Source organism: Varanus komodoensis, unplaced genomic scaffold (assembly GCF_004798865.1).
Source record: "Varanus komodoensis strain SLA01 unplaced genomic scaffold, ASM479886v1 scaffold28, whole genome shotgun sequence".
NCBI classification, from domain to species: domain Eukaryota; kingdom Metazoa; phylum Chordata; class Lepidosauria; order Squamata; family Varanidae; genus Varanus; species Varanus komodoensis.
Genome location: NW_025335727.1, coordinates 13,960,046 through 13,982,355, shown reverse-complemented (window position 1 = coordinate 13,982,355; position 22,310 = coordinate 13,960,046). Strand labels below are relative to the sequence as shown.

General features: G+C 40.7%; 1 protein-coding gene across 2 annotated transcripts in view; it reads left to right on the top strand.

Annotated features, from left to right (window-relative positions):
• The window catches only part of MFSD1 (major facilitator superfamily domain containing 1), a 28,429-nt gene extending 7,838 nt beyond the window's left edge, over positions 1-20,591 (top strand). The window contains exons 9-17 of one of the 2 annotated variants that reach the window (XM_044434437.1): positions 1,223-1,334; positions 2,920-2,976; positions 4,630-4,786; positions 5,267-5,364; positions 6,811-6,923; positions 7,293-7,340; positions 9,504-9,564; positions 14,410-14,521; positions 15,127-20,591. In XM_044434437.1, the coding sequence (XP_044290372.1) occupies positions 1,223-1,334; positions 2,920-2,976; positions 4,630-4,786; positions 5,267-5,364; positions 6,811-6,923; positions 7,293-7,340; positions 9,504-9,564; positions 14,410-14,521; positions 15,127-15,186 (818 nt within the window). In that variant the 3' untranslated portion in view covers positions 15,187-20,591. Of the gene's footprint in view, positions 1-1,222; positions 1,335-2,919; positions 2,977-4,629; positions 4,787-5,266; positions 5,365-6,810; positions 6,924-7,292; positions 7,341-9,503; positions 9,565-13,412; positions 14,258-14,409; positions 14,522-15,126 lie in introns of those variants that run through there. The other variant, XM_044434438.1, reaches the window with a different exon arrangement.
• The last annotated feature ends 1,719 nt before the right edge of the window (positions 20,592-22,310 follow it).

Sequence of the window (22,310 nt, the reverse complement as noted above, 5' to 3'; positions counted from 1 at the left end):
CATTTCAGTAGGAAAACATGAGGGGATAATGCTTAAATTTTCCCAACTGAATTTCCATGGTTCCAAATTAAAACTGCATATGAGGTATGTCACTCATGCATACACGCACATCAGATCCTTCTCTGCAAGGGGCAGGTGAGGAAACTTTTTAAGTGTGAAAGAAAACAGAAAAGTCCCTCAGCCTCATCATCCCAAAAAGTACAGTAAGCCCATCCTTTCCACTCTGAAGAAATGCCAAGCACATGGTACTGTACATGGTTTGCAGGGCAAGAGGACGGGTGGAGAATCGCATCCCTGCAGGAGGTAGAAGCAGAGAAGTTGTGCTTCAAAGGCCCCTGGGATACATGCATGACAACCTGGCAAGGGCTTGATTCCATCAGAATTTTATGTTGTGAGCCGCCCCAAGGCTTCGGCGAATGGGGCGGCATAGAAATGTTTTAAATAAATAAATAAATAAATAAATAAATAAATAAATAAATAAATAATCAGCGTGGCTTTGTGAACAATCGACTAATCTGGCTTGTTTTCATCATGGCCTTTCATGATATGTGAATCAGCCTAATGACTCAGTTCAGACAGTGTAATATTTCACAGTTAACAAACTGTGGATTCAGAAGAGTGTTTTAGCCATGGGTTAAAACTCTGGGTTTTTTGTTCTTCAGCAACCCAGAATTCCAGATTTGGAAATCATGGTAGATGAAATCATGGTAAACAAACGAGGGGCAGAGCATCCCTGAGTTGTTTATAGCAGTGGAAGTTGGCATGCACTCAGGAACTATCTTGTTCACATTTTTCAACAGCATGGTTAACAGACATTGTGACAACTCAGATTTGAACTGTGGATTGTCTTTACATGTGAACCCTAGAGCATAGTTTAACTATGGGATTTTAGCCTTAACTCAGAATTCAGAACCCAACAACAAATGACCTTTCTTCCTGGGTTGTTCATGCTTAATGAGCCATAGTTAAACCATAGTGCAAGGTTTGCATGTAGTAGCAAACAACAGTTCTATAACAACCTGAACTGAGCCCATACTCCTGGTGTTTATGTGCAAGCCAGTTCAATGGGTAATTGACTATATGTGAATTGGCTTACTGATAGGGCTGTTCTTGGGAGTGGGAATCTCTGTATAAAGTTGAACTTTGTGACAATCTTCTCTGAATCAGTCTTTTTAAAAATGTAGCTTGTAGAAACTGATGCTGATGTTTCTCTTTTCTCAAGGTGAAGTGATTAAATTAACTGATGTGAAAGACTTCTCATTGTCCTTATGGCTGATATTTATTATCTGTGTTTGTTACTATGTGGCCATCTTCCCTTTCATTGGACTTGGAAAGTAAGTGCATGTTTAATAGAGTTGTCACTTTATATCAAAATATTTGATTCACCTGCTGTTTGGCAAAATGTTCTCCATTGTCCATTATGCAAGCAAGTTTGTCAGTTGGCATGGATACAGTAAAGAATCGTTGCATGGAGAAAGTGTAAAGCATCTTTCTCCAACCTGCTGATTCTCCCCGATGGATACCATAGCCTTAGGCGGTACATGCGACATTCAGAACTCCATTATTGCTTTGAAGCCTGCAGGATCTCCCTTATTTTGGACTGCAGTGCCCATTGTAGTGTGATGATGGCTGTGGAACATGGTACTCCACCATTTTAGTAAGTTATGTCATGACTTGGTTTCTAAAGCAGTAGATGCTCGCAGGACACCTTTTAACAGAAAAAAAATCCCACAATTGCAAAATGCCCCAGTTAGCCATGCATGTTGGGAGTTGTTGGACTCTCTCTCACTTTTGGTCTAAATATGCAGAGGACTGTGTCCTTAAGTACAGTGCTCTGTGGCATGCTGACATCCTTATTGCTTTCTGAAATGGTTCATCCCATTAATCAGTACCATGATAGCTGAATATTGCTGGACTTCAGGATATGCCCTAATACAAGTTCATAAGAAGCAATGTAGGTCAAGTTAGTGACTACCTAACTATATGACTGTGCAGGTACCTTTTTAAGGTAAGTTTTCTAATATGTCTCCTGGGGTGTGTTCTTACATTTGTGTACTCTTGCTATGAAAACCTTGAGTTGCCTATGTTTGCTCTTATTGCATCATAGATTTAGCCAACCATAAGTTGGGAATGGCTTTCCAAATCATGGCATTTAAACAAATGATTTCAGACTGTATTTCTGCCTAGCAACAGCCCTAGAGCGGTCCCTGTGCTGTGAATCTTACAGAGCTTTTGCCCAAAGAGAAGTCTGGCAGTGTCTGAATGCTATGTGATCAAGCAAAACTAAAATACATGCAGAGCTCAGTTCTGTAACTGGCATTAATTTTGCTGATGCGCGCTTTTAGTGGCAGCTCCCCTCCAACAGACTCAGAGGTCATCTTACCAAGACTGTGTAATCAGGGTACAGAGTTTGTTGTATAGCTGTTACTATTACCAAGATCCACATTTTCTCCAGGCAATGTTTGACACTTTGGGGTTAAGCTTGTGAAGACTAAAAGATGCGATCCATCTTGCCAGAATTTGTATCCTGTCTTCCCCCTGCCCCACCAACACATACTTCTGTGCCTCTTGACTCTGTAAGAGGTCAAAATGATACCCTGGTTTGCCTGACCAGAGTATCTTTTTCTACCAGAGCTCTCTGCATATCCAGCTACATTGCAATCACATCCTAATTACTTTCTTGCTTCCTTCTCTGGAGGTCATTAGCCTGTGTTAGTTGTATACAGTACAGAATGGATTCTTCTTGCACCTTACTTTAATTGGCAGTCTTCTTCAATAGCGTCTCATTGAACTTTCCCTCTATTATGAGCTAATGACAGGCTAGTACTATTATTGTCAAAGACTAGTTGTTCTATTTTTATTTTTGAAGTAATTCTAAGCTGGTATTGGATTATAAAACTTCATGTATATTTTTGACAGGGTTTTCTTCATTGAGAAATTCAAGTTTTCTTCTCAAGAAGCAAGTGCAATCAACAGGTAAGCATTGCAGCTCTTTGTGTTTTGTCTTGGCCCTTGACCATGATGTCTTCCTGAGAATAATGTGCCTGAAATATGCACCAAATAGAAGAACTATTCCAAAGGGAACTTTCAAACACTCTTTGAGACACATTTATGCAGTGTGTTAGATACTTGCAGCCTCTTTTTTGTAACCTTCATCCTCTCGCCTTTCTTTAAGAAGGTAGACCTCTAGCTGAGCCACCCTCAGACTGGCGCCTTCCATAGCTTTTGGGACTGCAACTCTCATAATTCTCAACTAGTACACTAATTGCTGGGAATTGATGTCCAAATCTGGAAGGCAAACATGTTGGAGTGTTCTAGTTCTAGCTTCCTTGTAGACTCCTAGACTGGGATCCAAAGAAACACACGATGGCTCCGCATGTGTGAAGAGGGATTGGGCTTGTTTCTTGAATAGTAGCTGCTGGTTCCACATGTGGTACTATTTTGAAATCCAGGGAGCTGATCTCTCAAAACCAGTCTGGTGTGGAAGTGGGCTTTGTGGTTCAGAGGTGGTGGAATGTGGGGTAGATTAAAATCCAGCCGGGGCCATACACAGAGTCCGTCTTCAAAGAGGAGTCACATGTCAATCCCAAGTACACTTTAAAGCTGTTTCCCTGTTTTTAAGCCTCTTGGGGCACAATCATATGCATGTTTGCCAGAGTAAAGTTCCTGGCTTTTAGCTGGATTCAGCTGGGAGTTATAGGACTTTTCTGTGTAAACATGCATGAGATTGTTCCCTTAAGTCTTTTTTGGTGCTGGAAGTTTTCTTATAGAGGATAAGCAATGTTGGAGCCCCGTGAGTGTGTTACAGTCTCTGACCACTGCTTAATACCATAGATTCAAAAAAAAGGTATGCTGATTATATTAGTTGCATATGGTACAACCTTTCAGATTAACTACTGCCTTCTGGTGAATGGCCTGTTTGTGGTGTGATCTTCATTCAGAAAGACCACATATAATCCTGAGCTGCTTCTGCATTATTCTGCCAAGACTACATCTTTAACTACCTGAAAATGGTGGCTATATTTCAAAGTTACCATTGCTAGAATCCAGCCATCACTGTAACATGCACTTGCTTTGTCAGTTGTGGATTTTTAGACCTGGGTTTCTGAGTATGATTTGCATGATTATTCAAAGGTAACAAAAGTAAGGGAAAGCCTCCTCTAAGAGCTATTTATTTATTTATCAATTTATATCCTGCCTTTTTCCTACAAAGGGCTCAAGGCAGCTTACATTCTCCTCCTCCTCCATCTTATCCCCACAACCACAACCCTGTGAGGTAGGTTGGGCTGAGAGTCTGTGACTGGCCCAAAGTTGGCTCCATGGCTGATTGGGGTCAAGAACCCAGATCGTCTGAGTCCCAGTCCCATGCTCTTAACCACTACACCACACTGGCTCTCACTTATCCAGCTACAGCATCATCAGTTGAATGGCAAGGGGATGCAATGATTATACCTGCTATCATAATGTATAGCATCTGAGATCAAGAATAATTAAAGAACTGAATTTGATGGGGGTAGGCCAAGCAAAGAAGTTAAGTTGGTTCATGATGGGAAACCTAAAGCAGTTAACCTCATTGTATCTTGATTGCTCAGCTATTTTGAAATAACTGTTTTATTTGTATTCTTCCAGCATTGTGTACGTCATATCAGCACCCATGTCCCCTGTCTTTGGATTGCTAGTAGACAAAGTTGGAAGGAATATTACCTGGGTTCTATGTGCTGTGGTGACCACTCTCGTTTCTCACAACATGCTGGCCTTTACTTACTGGAACCCTTGGGTTGCCATGGTAGGTCTTTCCCCCCAGCTTTATTTCCCCCAGTGCATATTCAGTTAATTGTCTCACACAATAGGCTTTGTTTTATGGCGTAAAGCTTTTTGTATGAATGAGGTTGAGAAGCAGAATAATGGATGCGTACATAGAACCCCGGTTTCTGTCCTTTCCGATATCCAGCAGATATCCGGAAACAAGGTCTAAAGAGGGTTTCCCCCTATAGACTAGGCTACTTCGGGTCATTGATGTCAGTGTGAATAGCAGGGCTTCTCGGCTGGGCGTCTGTACTTGGTGTTCTCTTATCTCAGTTAACCAGCCGGTTTACATGTGTGCGTTTTATTTCAATATCAGAACAAACAAGTCAGAATGGCTTCTTATCATTTGGCAACTGAGTAGAAATGTGACAAAGTGTGTTAATCCCATATGATGTGCTCTCTCTCGGGCTGTTGGCAAGTAATACTTAACTGTGTTTTATTTTAAATCTGTTTTCCACAGTCTTTGCTGGGAGTATCGTATTCTTTGCTTGCCTGTGCCTTATGGCCCATGGTAGCTTTTGTTGTCCCTGAACACCAGCTGGGAACTGCTTATGGCTTGTAAGTAACTGATATTTGTATCTTGGTGCTTTGTGGTGTGCATTTGTCTTTACATGGCAGGATTACTAGCACCATCACTGCTCACGGTTTCCTTGTTGTTCTTTTAAAAATGTTTCTTATCCTTTGGTTGCAAGAGATTAATTTAGCTACATTTCTTTAAAAAAAATAAATCTCATTTTGTTTCATCTAGGGGACTACACTGTGCATGTTTAGACAGAAAAAAGGCCTACATCTTCCAGCATGCCTTAGCCTGCCATGCTGGAACTTGCAGGACCTTATTTCTTGAACATACATAAGATTGCACCTTAAATGAGGAGAGTCTTGATGTACAATATGCTCAAGATAGATGACCTCTTGACCTGTATGAACAATCCACCCATAAGTGAAATCTAAAAAACATTTTCCCTTACATGGGTTACACTATTTGCACTATCCTCCACCTTTTTAGTGATGCTCCCAAAAATAATTTCAATCATTGAAATCAGTCATTTCAATGATTTTTAATCTTGAACTCTCCTGGGTCCTAAAGGCATTGGACATTGGGCAAAAGGCATTAGACTCTAGCGTCAAACAAGCATTATGTATTTCAGAGGTTTTATTTGTTTATACAACTCTTTTTTCCATAACTTTCATTACTCCTTGCCCTCCAAAATGTCTTTTCCTGGACAGCTGAGCTGAGCTGTTGTAAACCCAAGGTTGCAGCTTCCCTTATGGAATCAATCCATCTCTTATTTGGTCTGCCTTCAACTTTGCTTAGTCTGATCATCTTGTCCAGTGATCATAGACTATACTAAAGGAACAAGCTGCTGTGAAGATTAGCTCCAGATGATCATGGCTTTTCCAGACCTCTGGCCTATGGATTAAAGGAACCATATGTGCATCACACAAACATGTGTGCAGATATGTCAGTTCCTAAGCAAGAGAAGGACAGTGGCTCTGTGGCAGAGCACATGCAGAAGGTCACTGGCTCAGTCCTCAGCATCCCCAGGCAGGATTAGAAAAATTTCTGCTGAAAACCTTGCAGAACTACTGCCAGTTCATGGTGACAGTACTGGGCTAGATAGATGGGCTAGACTGGTGGTCTGACTCAGCATATGGCAGCTTCCTACATTCCTAAGTTACATTCCTCTTCTCTGCATCTATTGCCACCATGCCTCCCGGCCCATCACAAAAGGCTTTTAACCCAGCCCTGGCACAGACATAGCAGAGAGTATGTTGCCTGGCCCATGTACCTCTCACTCCTGCTCTTTATGTACCTTCTTGAGAGTGATTCTTGCTACCCTTGTGCTGATAATTGGGCTGTAAATCACTCTGCTTCAAAATACTATTGCCTGGAAGGTCTGTGATGGCCTTTCTGTCTTTAAAGGTAGAGCTTCTCTTTATTTGTTTATTCCTATTTGATAAATGAGTTGAGCTTTATAACCAAATGATCCTAATGTTTTTCAGCATGCAGTCAATCCAGAACTTGGGTCTAGGAGTCATTTCTATTGCAGCTGGTATGATACTGGATTCCCGAGGATACCTAATTCTAGAAATCTTCTTCAGTGCTTGTGTGTGTTGTAAGTATCTGTGCCTTACATGGGCATTTTTCTAACGAGACAAATTCTGGGCTCAGAGAAAAGAGTACTCACATGCAAGGCCTGAGTATGCATTGGGTGCATGTTTTAGTTAAACAGTGGATTGCTGAAATGAGGGTAATCGTTTTGTCTGAATCCAGCCACACTAACAGACCATGGTTTATTAAGTATGAGCAACCCCTGTAAGAAACAGAGGCTTTGCACATTCTGGTATCCTTTGCTTGCATGAAGAGAGTTTTCATATAAGATAAATATCTTATTTCAAACTCTGTGACTTGTTTTTTATCTATTTCCAATAAGATGTTTCTTTTATGCCCAAATGTTCTGTAACTCCATACCTTTGCCTTTTAGTGTCACTCATAGCTGTAGTCATGCTGTACTTTGTGAATTTGCTCAGAGGTAAGCATCTTCATTTTTTACTCCCTTTAGTTGACATGTCAGTTTGAGCTAGTGATATGTACAGATGATAATCTCAGTTTGAACCAACATCACACAAGTGGCAAAACTTGCATCCAGAATTAACTTTGCACTTCTTAATAGTCTAATTGTAAATCCCCTTTGTTACTCTTATCTATTCTTAGTTTCATGTTGTTAGACTGTACACTGCATCCAATACATTTATTTAAAATGTATAGATAACTATGTTCTCCACTACCAAATGGCTCCTGAAATGGTGTTCACTCATCTTAAAGTCTATAAATCTGCAAAGGTTTAGTAGGTAAAAACTTCATAATAAGGTGGGGTTAAAAACCAGCATAGCTAAATTGAAAGTGAGCAAAGAATCAGAAGAAACATAGGGACAGAGCGAGTCAGAAGCGGCCTCCCGAGCCATCTAGTCTGACCTCTGGCACCAGCCAGCTCTGCTCTCGACATGCCTACCAATTTTTAAGTACAAAATTAAGTTCGATGCGCTGGCTGTACTGCAGCTGGGAATACAAGAAGCTAGTGCCATGTGGATTGGGCCAGACCCTTATGTCAAGAGAAGTAGCCATAGACGGCTCATGCACCGTCCTCTGTACTTCTGATCAGAAGTAAATCTCATTGGATTTAATGTAGGAGGGTACAGCATTGCAGCATCAGCTAGTGAGAGACATTCAGTTAGTGGTTGCTACTTTGGCATCCAGCGGTACATGGGAGCACACTTGGGGTTGTAGCCACTGTTTCCACAGCACGAATCCTGATGCTGTAGTGCTGACAGCACCATTAGAACTTGCAAGGCAAAGGGGACAAGCAGCGACTTGCCCCCAGAATTCAGTGCTGATGCACTGCTGTTTCCCATTAAATGAGTAGTAATAATGATGCTGCACTAGTGTTGTGCTAAAAAGTCAGAACCACTAGTTTGGATTGTGACAGTTTGGATTCTGCCCACTCGCTCCATGTCTTGTGCTTCCTGTGGAGTCTAGCCCCACCCAGGGTAGGCAGAGCATACAGACTTCCAGCCACGTGTTTACCCACCACCATAAACTTTGTCTTTCTAAGAAGTTGCTCTTGTCAAGGTGTGTGTTGGAGCTGGTCAAGAAAGTGCTGAGTAGAATGTTGACATTGATGATATTGTCCCAGGGGATTAGATTAAATTAAAGTTGCAAAGCTTTGCTTCATGTTGAATTATGAAGATACTCACCTTGTGGTTCACATTGAACATCCACCTACTTCTAACAGCTGTTGCCAGCAATGATTGGCTATGTGATTTTAGAAGCTAGTAAGAAGGATGTGAAGGCTTGTGCCTACCTTTGCTGAGCTCCATCATCATTCAGAAGTTTTACTTTATCTGAACCTGGAGGTGCAAAGGACACTTATCCTTTTGCGAAATGGCATTTGGTGAACTAGGCATTACTTGCAAAGTAATATTTCTGGTAGTTGTCTTGACTTCTGAAATGTAGTAGTCAGGATTTATTTTGAAATCTGATTTAATCTAAATTATGAAATACTTTTACACTTCAAAAACTACTTGTAATTCTTAAATTGTATGATTGTGATTAATTATAGATTTGTTAATTCCCAAGAAAAACTGGATTTTCTAAAAGTAACTGATAGGTGGTGCAGAAGAGCTAATTTTAGTAAGCAAAATTTCAGGCTAATGCCAAGGAGTACATGACAAGATACCAGATTGGAGACATTTTGTTACTAATTTCTAAATCATTAAACTTGAATATTGTACATAATACATTATGTTTAACCTTGGCCAAAGGTAGACTGAAAGTAAATCCCCAGTTATATTTGACTTCTGCCCCCAGCATTCTGGACCACTACCCATGCTTGGCAGTCTTCTGGGAGTTAGTCCAAAACACATGGAGAGCCATCTTCTGCCTAACTCTTGCCTAGGCAATAGGAAATATATTGGGTTATGTGCATGTGTGTGTATTCAGTTGTCTACTGGCTTGATTTTCATTACATCCATAGATGTAGTTTCTATTGTTTTGCATTTGTTGTCTTTGTGCTGCTGCTGGCTGACCTAGCACCTAAACAGACTGAGGCCCACACAAGCTTGTGCCAGTCTTTAAAGCGCTCCTTGTAAAATATTTCTGTGATCTATTAAAAAGATGCGTATTTTCTCCACCATAGGAGGTGACCTTAACTGGTCTGCAAAGAAAAGAAATAAACTTCAGAAGCTGGCTCTGGCTGAGTAAGTATGTAGCATGATGTGCTAACCTAGAGCATGGGTTATGTATCACGTAATTGGCGCATCAGTTCCCTTGTTTGCTTCAGCAGTCAAAACTGCATATGGGCTGATTTGCTCACAGTTGCCAGCACCCCTTTCCTTAGCTGTAAATTTGTAATTGAGGAAAAGAGGAATATAGGAACACCAAAATAGGTGGCAACTGCATAGCAAGGTAATCTTCTTGATTTTAATTGTACTGACAGTTTTTAGTAAGCTCCATCATCTTAATGGTTTTCCACATCTCTGGCTGTACCAGGAAGGAGAGTAGGTGGTCACTGTTTAGAAGGCTCCCTTTTAGAGCTCTTCCTGCTGCAGTTACTGTGGTTCCCTGACAGTTCTAAAAAGCCCTGCAGCAGTATTGGCCAACTCAATGGTTGGGAAATAAATGGAAGAGAAATGTGTGCACCCGCAGTAAACAGGGACAGTAGAGGAAGTTAGCATTTCCCCTTTGTTAGAGTAGCTGCAGAATTGGGAAGTGTCAAAAAGGTGGAGGCTACTGAGAACTGTCGGTTCAAATTTAAAACCAAGAGGATTACATTGCCAAGGGGTGATAATGTTCCAACTGTCTTTTAACGCACCTTTTAATGCACCTTCTTTCTCTGCTTTTTGGCTGTTCACATTTTCATTGACAGCTAGACACTTGGTCCCTGGCAACTTGTACAAGTTAGCCTATATAAGTATGTAAAGTGCTTTCTGTTTTAAAGTATAACTTCCTTGTTAAAGGCGAAGTTTAAAGTCTGGCCATGATGAAATTCACAGTTTTGCTTTGGAATGTTGGTTTGTATAAATAAACACTGGAGAAGGGTGTCCGTCTTTACTGTTTGGCACATTTGTTTGTCTTAACATGTCTTCCTATAGCTAACAAGTGCATCCAACATTATTTAGAAAGAAGAAACAATTAATGTACAGCTTGCAGGGGGCTGAATGCCCTGCCCTGCCCTGCCCTGCAGGCAAATTTGGTCTCTCCCTCTCTCCCTCTCTCCCTCTCTCCCTCTCTCTCTCTCTCTCTCTGGGAGGCTCAAAAGAACAAAAACAGAGAAATGAGAGATGGTCCTTCTAAACTTGCAAAAACAAGCAACGGTGGTAGGAAAGGGTTGCTACTTTTGGCAGGCGGCTCCATAGCCATTCTCAGGAACCCATAATAAAATCACTGTACTAGGTTAGGGCAACAAATAATCCATTGTGGACTGAATGTATCACAGATTATTAGTTTGAATTTTTGTGAAAATTATGCCACCCTGCAGCAACTGTGCCAGATTCTGACAGCACAGCAACCCACTGCAGCTGTTACCCATGCTGGGTTGTGTCATGTGAACCAGGCCAGTGACTCAAGGCCCTTCCCAGCTTGAGAAGTTTAACATTTATTAGCTTAATTAGTCCTGTGTGTAGACCAGAGTATTCTTCAGAAAGAAAGAAGAGAGAAGGAAGAGGGTCGAGCAGCTCAAAGCCAGAGCCCTGCTTCTCTCCAGCCAGCTGCTAAAACTGTTTTGGGGTGGGGAAGAGGGGGAAAAGAGGATGTTACGGCCCAGTAAGCATGAGGAACTGGGGAGAGCAATGGGGAGTGTGTTTGAGGCACAGTTGGGAGGCGTTGTGGAAGTTTCCAGAGGGGGCCGTGCTGCATTGGGTGATGGAGAACATGTGCATGTGAGTAGACGTGTCTGCAGAAAAGTGGTGTATACGTATACTCAACAAATACATAAATGTTGTGTAGTGCTGTGATATCCAGTGAAAAATGAAAAAGATGAATAACTGGTGTATGAGTGTCTGGTGTGCTGGCTTTGTGGGGTCTGAGTCACTTTGGGTTGGTGGGTGAACCTGCTTGAAAGATGTGTGTGTGTGTGTGTGTGTGTGTGTGTACGCTTTGGAGCTCAGCCCCCATTTCTCACATGTTCAGGTTCTTGGGCGGGTTGTGTACTCTAGCAATGCTAATTTGCTTTTCTGTGAAATGTGTGTTTCGTGCATGGCCTTGCCCACCACTTTAACCATTTTGTGTTGGCATCCATGACGCTTCCACAAGATTTCAAATGTACTCTCAGCCTGTTAAGAATGAATACTGTTAAGACTCACCTGGATACCCACTGAATTGCTTGTAAACTGATCAGTTTCTTCATAGATTCACATATAAACCTATGCCCTGATATGGTAACATTCAGTGACTTTCAGTGTTCTTCAAGGAAGCCTTTCTCAGAAATGTTTCATCAGCTGTCCTGGTCCTCACCATTGTTCCACATGAACCGTAACAGCAGTCCATAATATCAGACATGTATGGCAGAATTTGCAGATGAGGCTAAGCTCTCTTTCAAGGAAACCTCTCAGATATTGAAGATATCCTGAAAAATTTCTGAGGAAGTCTGGGGGTCTTCAGAACAGTAAGAAAATCTGAGAAATCAAGCTGACATAAAGGTTACTTCAAATGAGACAAGATTCCCATACAGAAAACACTTTCATAAAGGACATAATCCAGATGTAACTAAATATACCTTGAGAGGAAATATTTTCAGCTGGGATGGCTTAACCCTGAATCACCCAGAGCAGCAACAGTCCTATGACTCTTTTTACATGTATCCCCATGTGATTCCTTCTCAAAGCAATGGCAGCCATGTGCCCCATTTGTTGCAAACGTTTCTTTTGGGTGCATGGGGTTGTGGAAGGCACACTTTGGTGGAAACAGCCAAATGCATGTGTTTGGCTTCACTGCAGTGAAATGTCTTGCCACATGGAGCACTCTCTCCTACTCTGTATAAAAACAAGCTTTGGTGCACTTAAATATATTATTATTATTATTATTATTATTATTATTATTATTATTATTATTATTATAACATTTCTACAATTATCATTTGTCTGCTGAAGTCATTTTATAACTCCAAAATGTAGAGGAAAGGGGAACCATGTAACATTTGACATTTCCAAGCAATGGGAAATCAGTCTTTTATTATTTTTTTACAAGTCAAATCTTGCAAACAGACACATAGAATTCAGGTTAGTTCAAGTCATTTCAAGTCACTAGTCATTTCCTTAGAGACTGACATGAAGTGCAATCTCATGTCTACTCAGACTCAAGTTCCATTGAGTTCAATGGACCTTGCTTGGTAAGTGTATATAAGATTGCAGCCTTAAACTCTGTCCTAAATATACCCTTCTTGAAGGCTGTGCACTATTTATATTTTTGGGGTTTTTATACTTTCTGATGAACTTCTGGGAAATCCTTATCTTGCTTTGAAAATGTGTTGAATAAAATGCATATTTGCTTTCTTGCCCGAACTTCTTTCCCTGGACTTGTTGGCAGTGTAAGCAGAGGCTCTGCTGAGTGGAATTCTAGCTTTCTGTTCAGTGCTATACAGGCATAATAGTGCGTACATGCAAATGTTTCTTTGAATGTGTAATAAGGAGTTACCATCAGCAGGGGGTGGTGCTGCACCCCCTCACGATGGCTCTAAAGCGAAAGCCACTGGCCATGTCTCTCACACAGGCGCCCCTGAAAGGAACTGTGTGTGTACAACCACGCAGTTCATTTCAGCATTTATTTCTGAGGGCTTCCCATTAATTTCAGTGGACTGTGGTATGGGAAAGGTTCCTCGTGCATTATGCCTTATGCCAGAATGAACATCCCAGTCTAAAAGCAGTGTCTTGTTTACATCTGAAGCTTAAATGCTGCTTTCTCAATTTAGCACATCACCTCTGTGATACTGCTTAGCATGCCCTTAGTATCCCAGTAATTGCTCAGTACGGCACTGTGACATTTCTGAGAAGCAGAAAAGAACTTGTGAACAACCTGTTAGAATAACCTATCACTACAATATTTTTTACAGAAAAGAAACCTGAATAGGAAATATCTTCCAGAAGTGGGGAGCACTTGATCAACATGTCCAGTTGAAGAATGTTCTGTGTCTTCCCCAAGTGATAAGCAGCAAGCTGTTCAAAGTAGTTGATTTGGAAAACGTAGGATCAGGCCTTGAACTTCTTAAATGACTCTAACTTATATCCATAGTCAAACCCTCATCTTTATCAAAGCATTTGGACTGCAATCTGAACAAAGCTGTGGTGTTTGTGTATCTACACATCAATGAAGAGTTTATTCCGATTGAACTGAAGTCAGCTTCTTCAACTTGTTGGTGCAGATCTTTTTTGGTTATGGGCAGCTCATTAATCTGTTTCATCTTTCTGTTGTAGAAAAATGGTGCTTCACCTGACCATAACTGTATAACTTATCTTGTGTTCAGAAGGGACAGCTGTTTTACAAAATGTGGTGTTATTGTTGCTTAGTTTCTCATTGCGAATTATGGCTTCCTAATAAAAACCATGTTATGACTGGGGATCATGAGACTTTAAATGAAATCCTGGTGAGATATCTGGTTGAGTGATTGGGCTACTCCTGTGTAATCACAAGCCATGTCTCTAGGATAGCCAAATTTTTCTAACAGGCTGCTAAGTAGTCTCTTGGGTTAGGGAAGTTTATCTCCCCCCACTGTTTTTTTACTGGAACTGTATTCCAGAGGTCAGACTAGATGGCCTGGGAGGTCTCTTCTGACTTGCTCTGTTTCTATTCTCTTTTAAAGCATACATTTCTGGTTAAAAGCCTAGTTTAAACTTTGTGATAAAACTCGCACCTTACACTAGAATTTTGTCCTTTATGAATAAATCCTGGAGAAGAGTGCTTTTCTTTATTGTTTATCACATTTGTTTGCCTTAATCCACCTTCCTGACAGCTACATTCAGTCAATCTTGATCTAGGAATAACATCCAACAGAGACTCTAGCACATCTTATTATCACATATGTTTTAATAGCATTCCCTTTGTTTTTACAGAGCGAAAAGACGGGAAATGATCAGACGTCAGAATGAAGATGACTTAGCCAAATTACAACCAAACAGTGACTTTAGTTTGAGGAATAGGTATCTCTCCAGATTAGGTGCTCAGGTACTGCTAACCAAAATGCTTCTTTCTAAAAGACTGCAATATGAAAAAGACTTTTTATAGTGGACTTAAATACTCTTAAGCGATTAAAAGCTATAGGCTACTATTCCAGCACATGATTTGCATGCAGAAGTTTCCAGTAAAAAGGTTTTTGGTAGCAGGGACAAAGTCAACATTTGATAGTGCCAGTCAAAGCAGACAGAATTGGACTAGACAGATTAGTGGCCTGATACCATTTGATGCAAAAACTTACGTTCAGAGGTCACTGTAATGTAGCAGTCCACACAGAGTAAAAAGGAAGTATGCCAAAGTTGCATCGTTTTGTTTGAGAAGTGGGCTAGTACCGTTCCCATATCACTCCTGCACTCTTGAATATTGTTGATTTTCCTGATGTACTGATTAGCCTCTGCTGAAAAGTATTATAGCTGAATGGGTCTGAAAGTCTGTTTGTGGCAGATCTGTATTGGCACGTGCAAGGTACAGCTTTTTTATGCAGTAGTTACTTTCTGGCAAATATGCATGTGTGAACCTGTCTGTCATACCTGAACTTAGCTGAAACACTGGTAATATTTGTTCATGACATGCTTTGCCTTTTCTTACTTTTGCAGCTGCCAGACAACTGTGTTTCCCACTTACCTGCACTGGCACACAGAAGTGTGCTGAAATAGCAAACTTGTGTCAAAGCGTGGACTTGCAATGTGTGGAATATTATGCAACACAGGACCTCAATTGTCCATAGCAGAGAGCGGCATTATAGAATGAGAATGGAACAATATTCAAAAGACTTCTGCCAACCAAAGCAGTAGCTGGTCTCTTGAAAAGTTTTAAGATGCTACATTGAGCTCTGTGCCAAAGTGGGTGGGTAGGAATGACTCAGAAGATGCCATGGATTTGTGTCTCTGTGCTGCTGTTGCAGCCTTCTGCTTTCTTCAAAATCCATATCTGTTTATAATTATTGGCAGTTTGGATTTGGAGTAGAATTATATGAATCAATTTAAATTTACAACATTAGCTGTGGGTTGATCTAGGCATCAATATAACAGTGCTCTAATCTGTGGACAACTTTATTCTTTTGTTAGATTTCTTTCCATGGAAGAAAGGGAAGCAACAGTGCTCAGTCCATCAGACTGTTAATTTCTGTGAAATTTTTACTTTTATCAAAAACTATTGGAACTTTTAAACGCTTAAAAAGTAGCTGTCTTGAAAATAGCATTAAAGTATTTTCATTTTTTGTCTTGATGAAAAGCAGAAGGTTGACATTTCCTATGGAAATAGCTCAGTATGTATTTTTTTTATTAAAGCAAATGTAGCGATTTTATGAAAACTAAAGCTAACTAGATCCCATTCATTGCAACAAGAAATACTGATATTGCTTTTGTGTCTATAAATGCAATGGATTAAAATTCAATGAGAAAAAGATCTAGGGAGTCTACTTAAGGTTTCATAGCAGCAGCAATTTTTTAATAGAAAGCTGACCTTATTAAACTTGAATCCAAACCTGCCCTTCCACAGCTGGCACATTCTCTCTGTGGAAGGACTGAGATCCAGTGAAAATAGGAGCTTCTTACAGTCTGCCTCCTCATCTCCCATGTGGTTCTGGAGTATTCCCTAAGTCCTTGGAGCAGGTTTTCACTAGGCATACAGCTCCAGAGGAAAGAAGAAACTGGCAAAAAGTATCTCTTCCATTCAGTTTCTTCAGAAAGAGGGTTTGTAAGTGGCACTCCACTTAAATCCTTTCAGGATCCAACCCACAGTGGTACACTATTAATACAGTAATCTGCATTCAGTTCACATTGACTCTTGCTGGTGTTTTTAACTTACATATTTTGAACCAAGATAATGCACAAATACAGTACTGGGGTGGAATCTTCAATTTTTCTGAGAGTTCTAATGCTGCCTAAATTGTGAATAAGCAGCAGTATTCTCAGGGTTTTGAACATGTGTCTCTGTTCAGTGCTCCTCAACAGAGAAGTGTTTGATACCCATATAGGAAGACTGTGTGTGCTAAAGTCAGTTATATACCCCAAACCAATAGAATGCTGTTGGTTACCAGCAAGAATTTCATTGGAAAAGTAAAGTGAAAAATGATAGGGGTGGGCTATCAATTATAAATTGATGGGCTATTCACTTATTTGTAAATGTAATTTTCCCCCCATTCCCATTAATAAAGCCAGAAAAGTTCAGTAAAATGTTGCTTTTTAATACTGATTCTCTCTTATTTATAACTGGTATTGCTCTGGGGAGCTGGGAGATCTAGGTTGTAGATTATGAAGCCTACTGAATGATTTCAGAATAGTCAAGGACTCTCAGTCTGACCTGCCTCGCAGGGTTCTTGTTGTGAAATAAAATGGGGTGGAGCAGAACTATGTAAGCTGCTTTGGATTATTCACAAAGGAAAAAAAGGCAGAGTATACATGTGAAGTAAAGCATTGCAGCATCCTTCATTGCAAGGACCCACTGGTAGCTTCCTGTTACCTCAAATATGGTTCTCTACCCTTCCCCCTTCTCTGCTTGCTTCCTCTCAACAAACCAAGGTGTGTGTTACTCTAACTTGGATTTAGGAGACTTAGTACATCATTAGTTCTCTATATTTCATGAGCATGTTCCCCCCACCACCAATTTTTTTTCTTTTCCAACAGATGAAAACCAAAAGCTTATAAAATGCAGTCCTTTATTGGAGCTTAAGAGGTTTTGCTTAATACGGGGGTGGTTTCTATGAGAGCTGTTAACAAATTGCATAAAACACAGTAATGATCGCTCTGCTCGGTGGTGGTAGCTTCTGCCCATGTGCACAGTTAATTCCAAACTGGATTGGCTCCCTCCTCCCTCCCTTTTCCCCAGAATCCTGACTTTGCCTTCAGGGTCAGTCATACTGCTTGTAGGACAAATGGTGGGAATGCCTGATTTTATGTGATTGGTCTACCTGCTTGGCCTGGCAGTGCCTCACCAGGTCTGGGAATTCACTCTCCTCCTCCTCCCCTTGTTCTTCAGTGTCTTTCACCATGCCCAGTAGAGTTTGATTCTCAGTCACAGCCTGATGAACCTCCCTGGTCAGCTGTGACTGTGCAGTCAGCTGCCAACTTCTCTGCCCCTCCTCGCCCATGTACGTATCTCACATGATGAATCTGAACTTTCAAGCTGGGAATGCTGCCTGGTGAGAAAGCTGAGCCCCTTCTACACACTGTGTGTGCTGACTTGGTGAGATCAGGGTGGAGATTATGAAGGAGTGATGTGTGTTTGTGTGTGTGTGCCAGCTTGATGAGCTGTGATCTTTGGACTGCAACCTCCCCGTTTCTTTTCCAGTGCCTTTCTGTTTGTGCTGTTTAGAAACTACCATCACAGAGCTGGTTATTAAGGCTATGCTATTGCACACAGCAGAAGCAAATGGGAAAACATTCTGCTCAATACAAATTACTCAATATGAATGTTATTGTTTCATTCTTTCTCAATGAACCATTTATCCTTCAACTCTGGCTTGAGTTGAAAGGCATTTATCTGAAACCCCTTCAGTGCCTTGCATAGAATTGTTCTGTTCCATTTGTTTTATGCATTTTTACACCGCCTTTCCATAACAATTGCAGTGCACAACATTGTTATTTTCCCAGAGTAACAGGTTTACATCCTGGGCTAAAGACTCAGTCATAAAATGTATGACTCGGCCTCTTGGATTTTGATTTGCAAAACTAATGAGCCAGATACTGCTAGGAAGCTCCCAAAGCAGGCGTGATGGTAGGTCATTTGTCCTCCAGTGCATGGTATTCACAGGTCAATTACCCCTGAACGTGGATGTTATATTTAGCTGTTATGGTTCACAGCTTATCAGCCCCTTGCCCCACCATTTTGCAGTGGGCAATGTTGTGATCTTTGCCTGCTCAAAGAGTTTTTGAAGTTTCCACATGGCCTCATCTCTTGCTTCCTGGATGCCCTGCTCAGTTTGTGCAATTAATTCTGTCTTCACTCTGAAATGCTCAAAGAAGTATGTATGCCAGCCTCCCTTAGCCTGATGCCCTCTGGACTGCAACTCCCATTAGCCCCAGTCAGCATTAGGCAGTGCTGAAGAATCCAGAGAGTTGTAGTGAGAAACATCGGGAGGGCACCAGGGTGAGGTATGCTGGCTTACACGCTAATGCTATGTCCCGTCTGAAGGCTGACTTCCATGGAGTAACTAAGCAACTAAGCATCCTACAAGAGAACATGTTTTGTCCCAACTCTCATTCTGACATTGGTCAACCTAAATTGTGGAGCAGGATCTTTGGATACTTATGTGCGCATGTGCAAGACTATATGTATACATATATATTATCTATCAGTAATATTCTCTACACCAGTTCAATGTACCTCTGATCATTATTGTGTGACTAGATGATGTTTTGTTGTGCTTTGTTAAATGTATATTTTTTTAAAACACAAAAGCCAGCATCTTGGCATTCTGACACAATGCAGCAACAGCAGCTAGTTTGGTAAACAAAGGTCTTCTTTTAAACTGCTAGAATAGGCATGTGTCCTAATTTCCATTGACATAATGCAGCTTTCTTTATACCTTCTCCAAAGCAGCTGATAAAAATCTGTTTTCAGAGTTGTGGGCCCCTCTTAAACAGGATAGTGTAAAGTGCCAGGAACTGTTACTCAATGAAAGCTCAAGATACCCCCTTGCTGGTAAATAAGAAAGGGCTGATTTGGTAACTCCAGGTGGAAGTATTTCTCAACCTGTAAATAGGATTCAATTACTAAACGGGGGAGATTTTCCTGTGGCACAGAGGCATTGGTTTGCTCCAGCCTAGGGAGATGGAGAGCAGAAGCTTTGTGCATACAGTCAAAGAGGCACCTTACGAATTTCTGTTTCTGAACTTCCTTTCTGCACACCACCTTCTTCATAAGTGTTCAGGTCTAGTTAAGGAAGATTATAGAAGATGTATTTAGCGCTCAGGTCCTTCATGTCATATTGTAGCAAGTAGGACTCCTAATGATCCAGGAGACAAAAGATGTTAATCTTCATAGGTTCATTTTTTAAAAAACAAAATCAAGCCAGGCCATAACATAGCAAATGAATCATGGGGGAATTAATCATCTTACAAGTTTGGGGGTACATTAAGGTGCAGCAGAACTTCTTAAGTTTGGCTATTTTATATATAGGAAGCACACTGGTGAGTTTGCTAAGTACTTTGGGGATAAAGTTGCTCAGATCCATTGTGGATTGGACTGTACATTGGATATGGTCTTGGAGGTGGAGTTGTCCAGTGCACCATCTTGTTCTGTTTCTCTGGATGAGTTTTGATCGTTGCAGCCTGAAGGTATGGACAAAGTGCTTGGAAGGGTCTGTTCAACCACCTGTGTCCTTGACACTTGCCCTTCATTGGTCATTAAACAAATCAGGGAAGGAATGTGCCTCTGGATCTTGGAAACTCTCAACACCTCTCTGAAGGAGGGAATGATCAGACCTCTTCTGAAGAAGGCACACCTTGATTTGGGGGGATGTTGGTAACTTGAGTGGTGGCCAATTTCATTTTTTGGACAAGTTACTCAAACTGTTTTAAACTGTTGATCATTATTGATTGACCCATTTTTATTTAGATTTTTTCTTTTTTAATGACCCTGTGCAGCAGGTTCAGTTACAGTTATGGTTACAGTTATGGTTATGGTGATGGTTGTTGTTTTGACTGTGCTATGACTATAGCTGTTACAAGTATTATTTTATTTTGAGTAAATAATTATTACTCTTGCTTTTTGTTTATCATAATTTAGTATACATTTATTTTTGTTGATTTATTATTAAATTTATTTATAAACATTTTAGCATTGTAAGCCACCCAGAGAACCTTTGGGTTATGAGGTGGCATAGAAATGGACTTAAACAATGCATGCATAATATTATTTTTGCTATTATAGTACTTAGTCAACATGTTATATTTATTGGCGAAGGTGATGAGATGATGGATTATGTTGGAGGGGTCCCTGGGTACATTCTCTGCGGCCTGTGCTAATGTTTTTGTGTTTTTATGTTGTAAATCATTCAAAAAGCTCATGATATGTGGACTGTATATAAAACTTGTTAAATAAATAATTAAAGTGTGTACTATTTGAGTTTGTGGAATGGCCCCATTGGATACTATAGAACAGTGTGAAAATTAACCCTTTTAACCATCCAAAAATAGGAACATAATGATGCAGACAGCAGTCTACCCTTACAACTTGGTATTATCCAGATATTCCGGATTGCAACTCTCATTAGCCAGAATGGAGAATGGTCAGGACTGTTGGGAACTGTAGTTCTAACAGTTGGACTTTCCTGGGCTGCAGGAAGCTGCCTATGGTTGAAAGAACCGCATTAAGCAGTTATGAACATAGACAGTATTACAACCTTGGCCAGAACACCAACAATTTTTAACCAGGATTGCCAACTTTGTTCCCTTTCATGCTCCGGTGTCTTTCACGGTGCATGGCAGGAAACAACCCATCAGGGGACCAGCTCCCCATCATTGCAACTGCATGCTGTGGAGCATGCTAGGAACCTGGCTGAATTTCTTCTCATTTCCCAGCAGCTAAAAATACAGTAACCCTCCCAGGAAAATTGCTGGGAACCCTATAAATAATATGGTTTCCTTATATTCTAGCTGTAGGGCAATAAAGAATGTCAATGTACTTGCTTTTCAAAGAACAGTATTGTTATTATCAGCTGCTTAATACCCTAATAAATAGATGCCTGCACAATAAAGTGTGTAATGGAAATCAATATTGCATACTCCAGTTCTGACACCCTCGTGAGAGTCCTCTCAAACTTGTTTCAATAATCCCGGAGATTGAAAGTGTGCGCACTGCTTCATCTTTCATCTGTTGGATCAATGCTTTGCAGTGGCCAGTTCTAAGAGCCTGATTCATCATGAAATACTTTCTGGATAATCACAAAATTCCCTTGCTGCCATCTCTGTCAATGCAGCACCAAACCAGTAGTTTGGGCTGCGGATCAGATGGAGCACATTGCCTCCACCTGCACAGTAAAGATTTTCTTCCTTCACTAGCAGATTTAAGACGTCTATAAATCTTTTAAGCAGTCTCCTGTTTTGTTTTTTTAAATATTGTTAGGGTCCCCTTGGTGCATAGCTGTAGCTTCGTGCAAACTGCTTCTCTATGGCATTACGATATGTGACCATGGAATGTGTACAAATATCTGTTACGCAGCTGAGTGTGATTGCACATGTGAGTTCTGTAGCTGCATTATAATTTAATATGTCTTTACTGATCTTCAATAGAAATTTCCAAGGTAATTTTCATAGTAAGAAAGTACAAAACAGTTAAGATGCAGATAAAATAATCTGGAGCAACCCCAAGACACAATGGCTTGGTCCAGGCAATCATATCTAGCCATGTTAAGCTGTGATATGCCTGAGCTTTCTGCCTGCACGTGCCACCTTTACGCCTCTCTGTGTAGCATGCTGAAATCAGACCCCAAAATATCTAATGAACTGTGGTTTTCCAATGTAGTCCAAAGAGGGAAATTTAGGAACGGACTTTGGAACGAATCAAGACCTTAAGTCACAGTCCAAAGTTTTACATTCCTGGCATGTCGTGAAATTGAGAGAGTTTTGCAGTTATGGGAAACTCTGGATTTTACCCAATGTTAGTCCGACTTAAGAGCAACTCATTTGGAATGAATGGGGCTTCAGTTAGACTGACATTGGATGCAACTTTCTGGCTTATTAGAGATTGCCTGAGGTTACTGCTGATCTTCATGCATGGGTTACATGTGCAAGCAAAAGGCACGTGCTCATCTCAATCTTCCAGCGTGCTCCTGGGT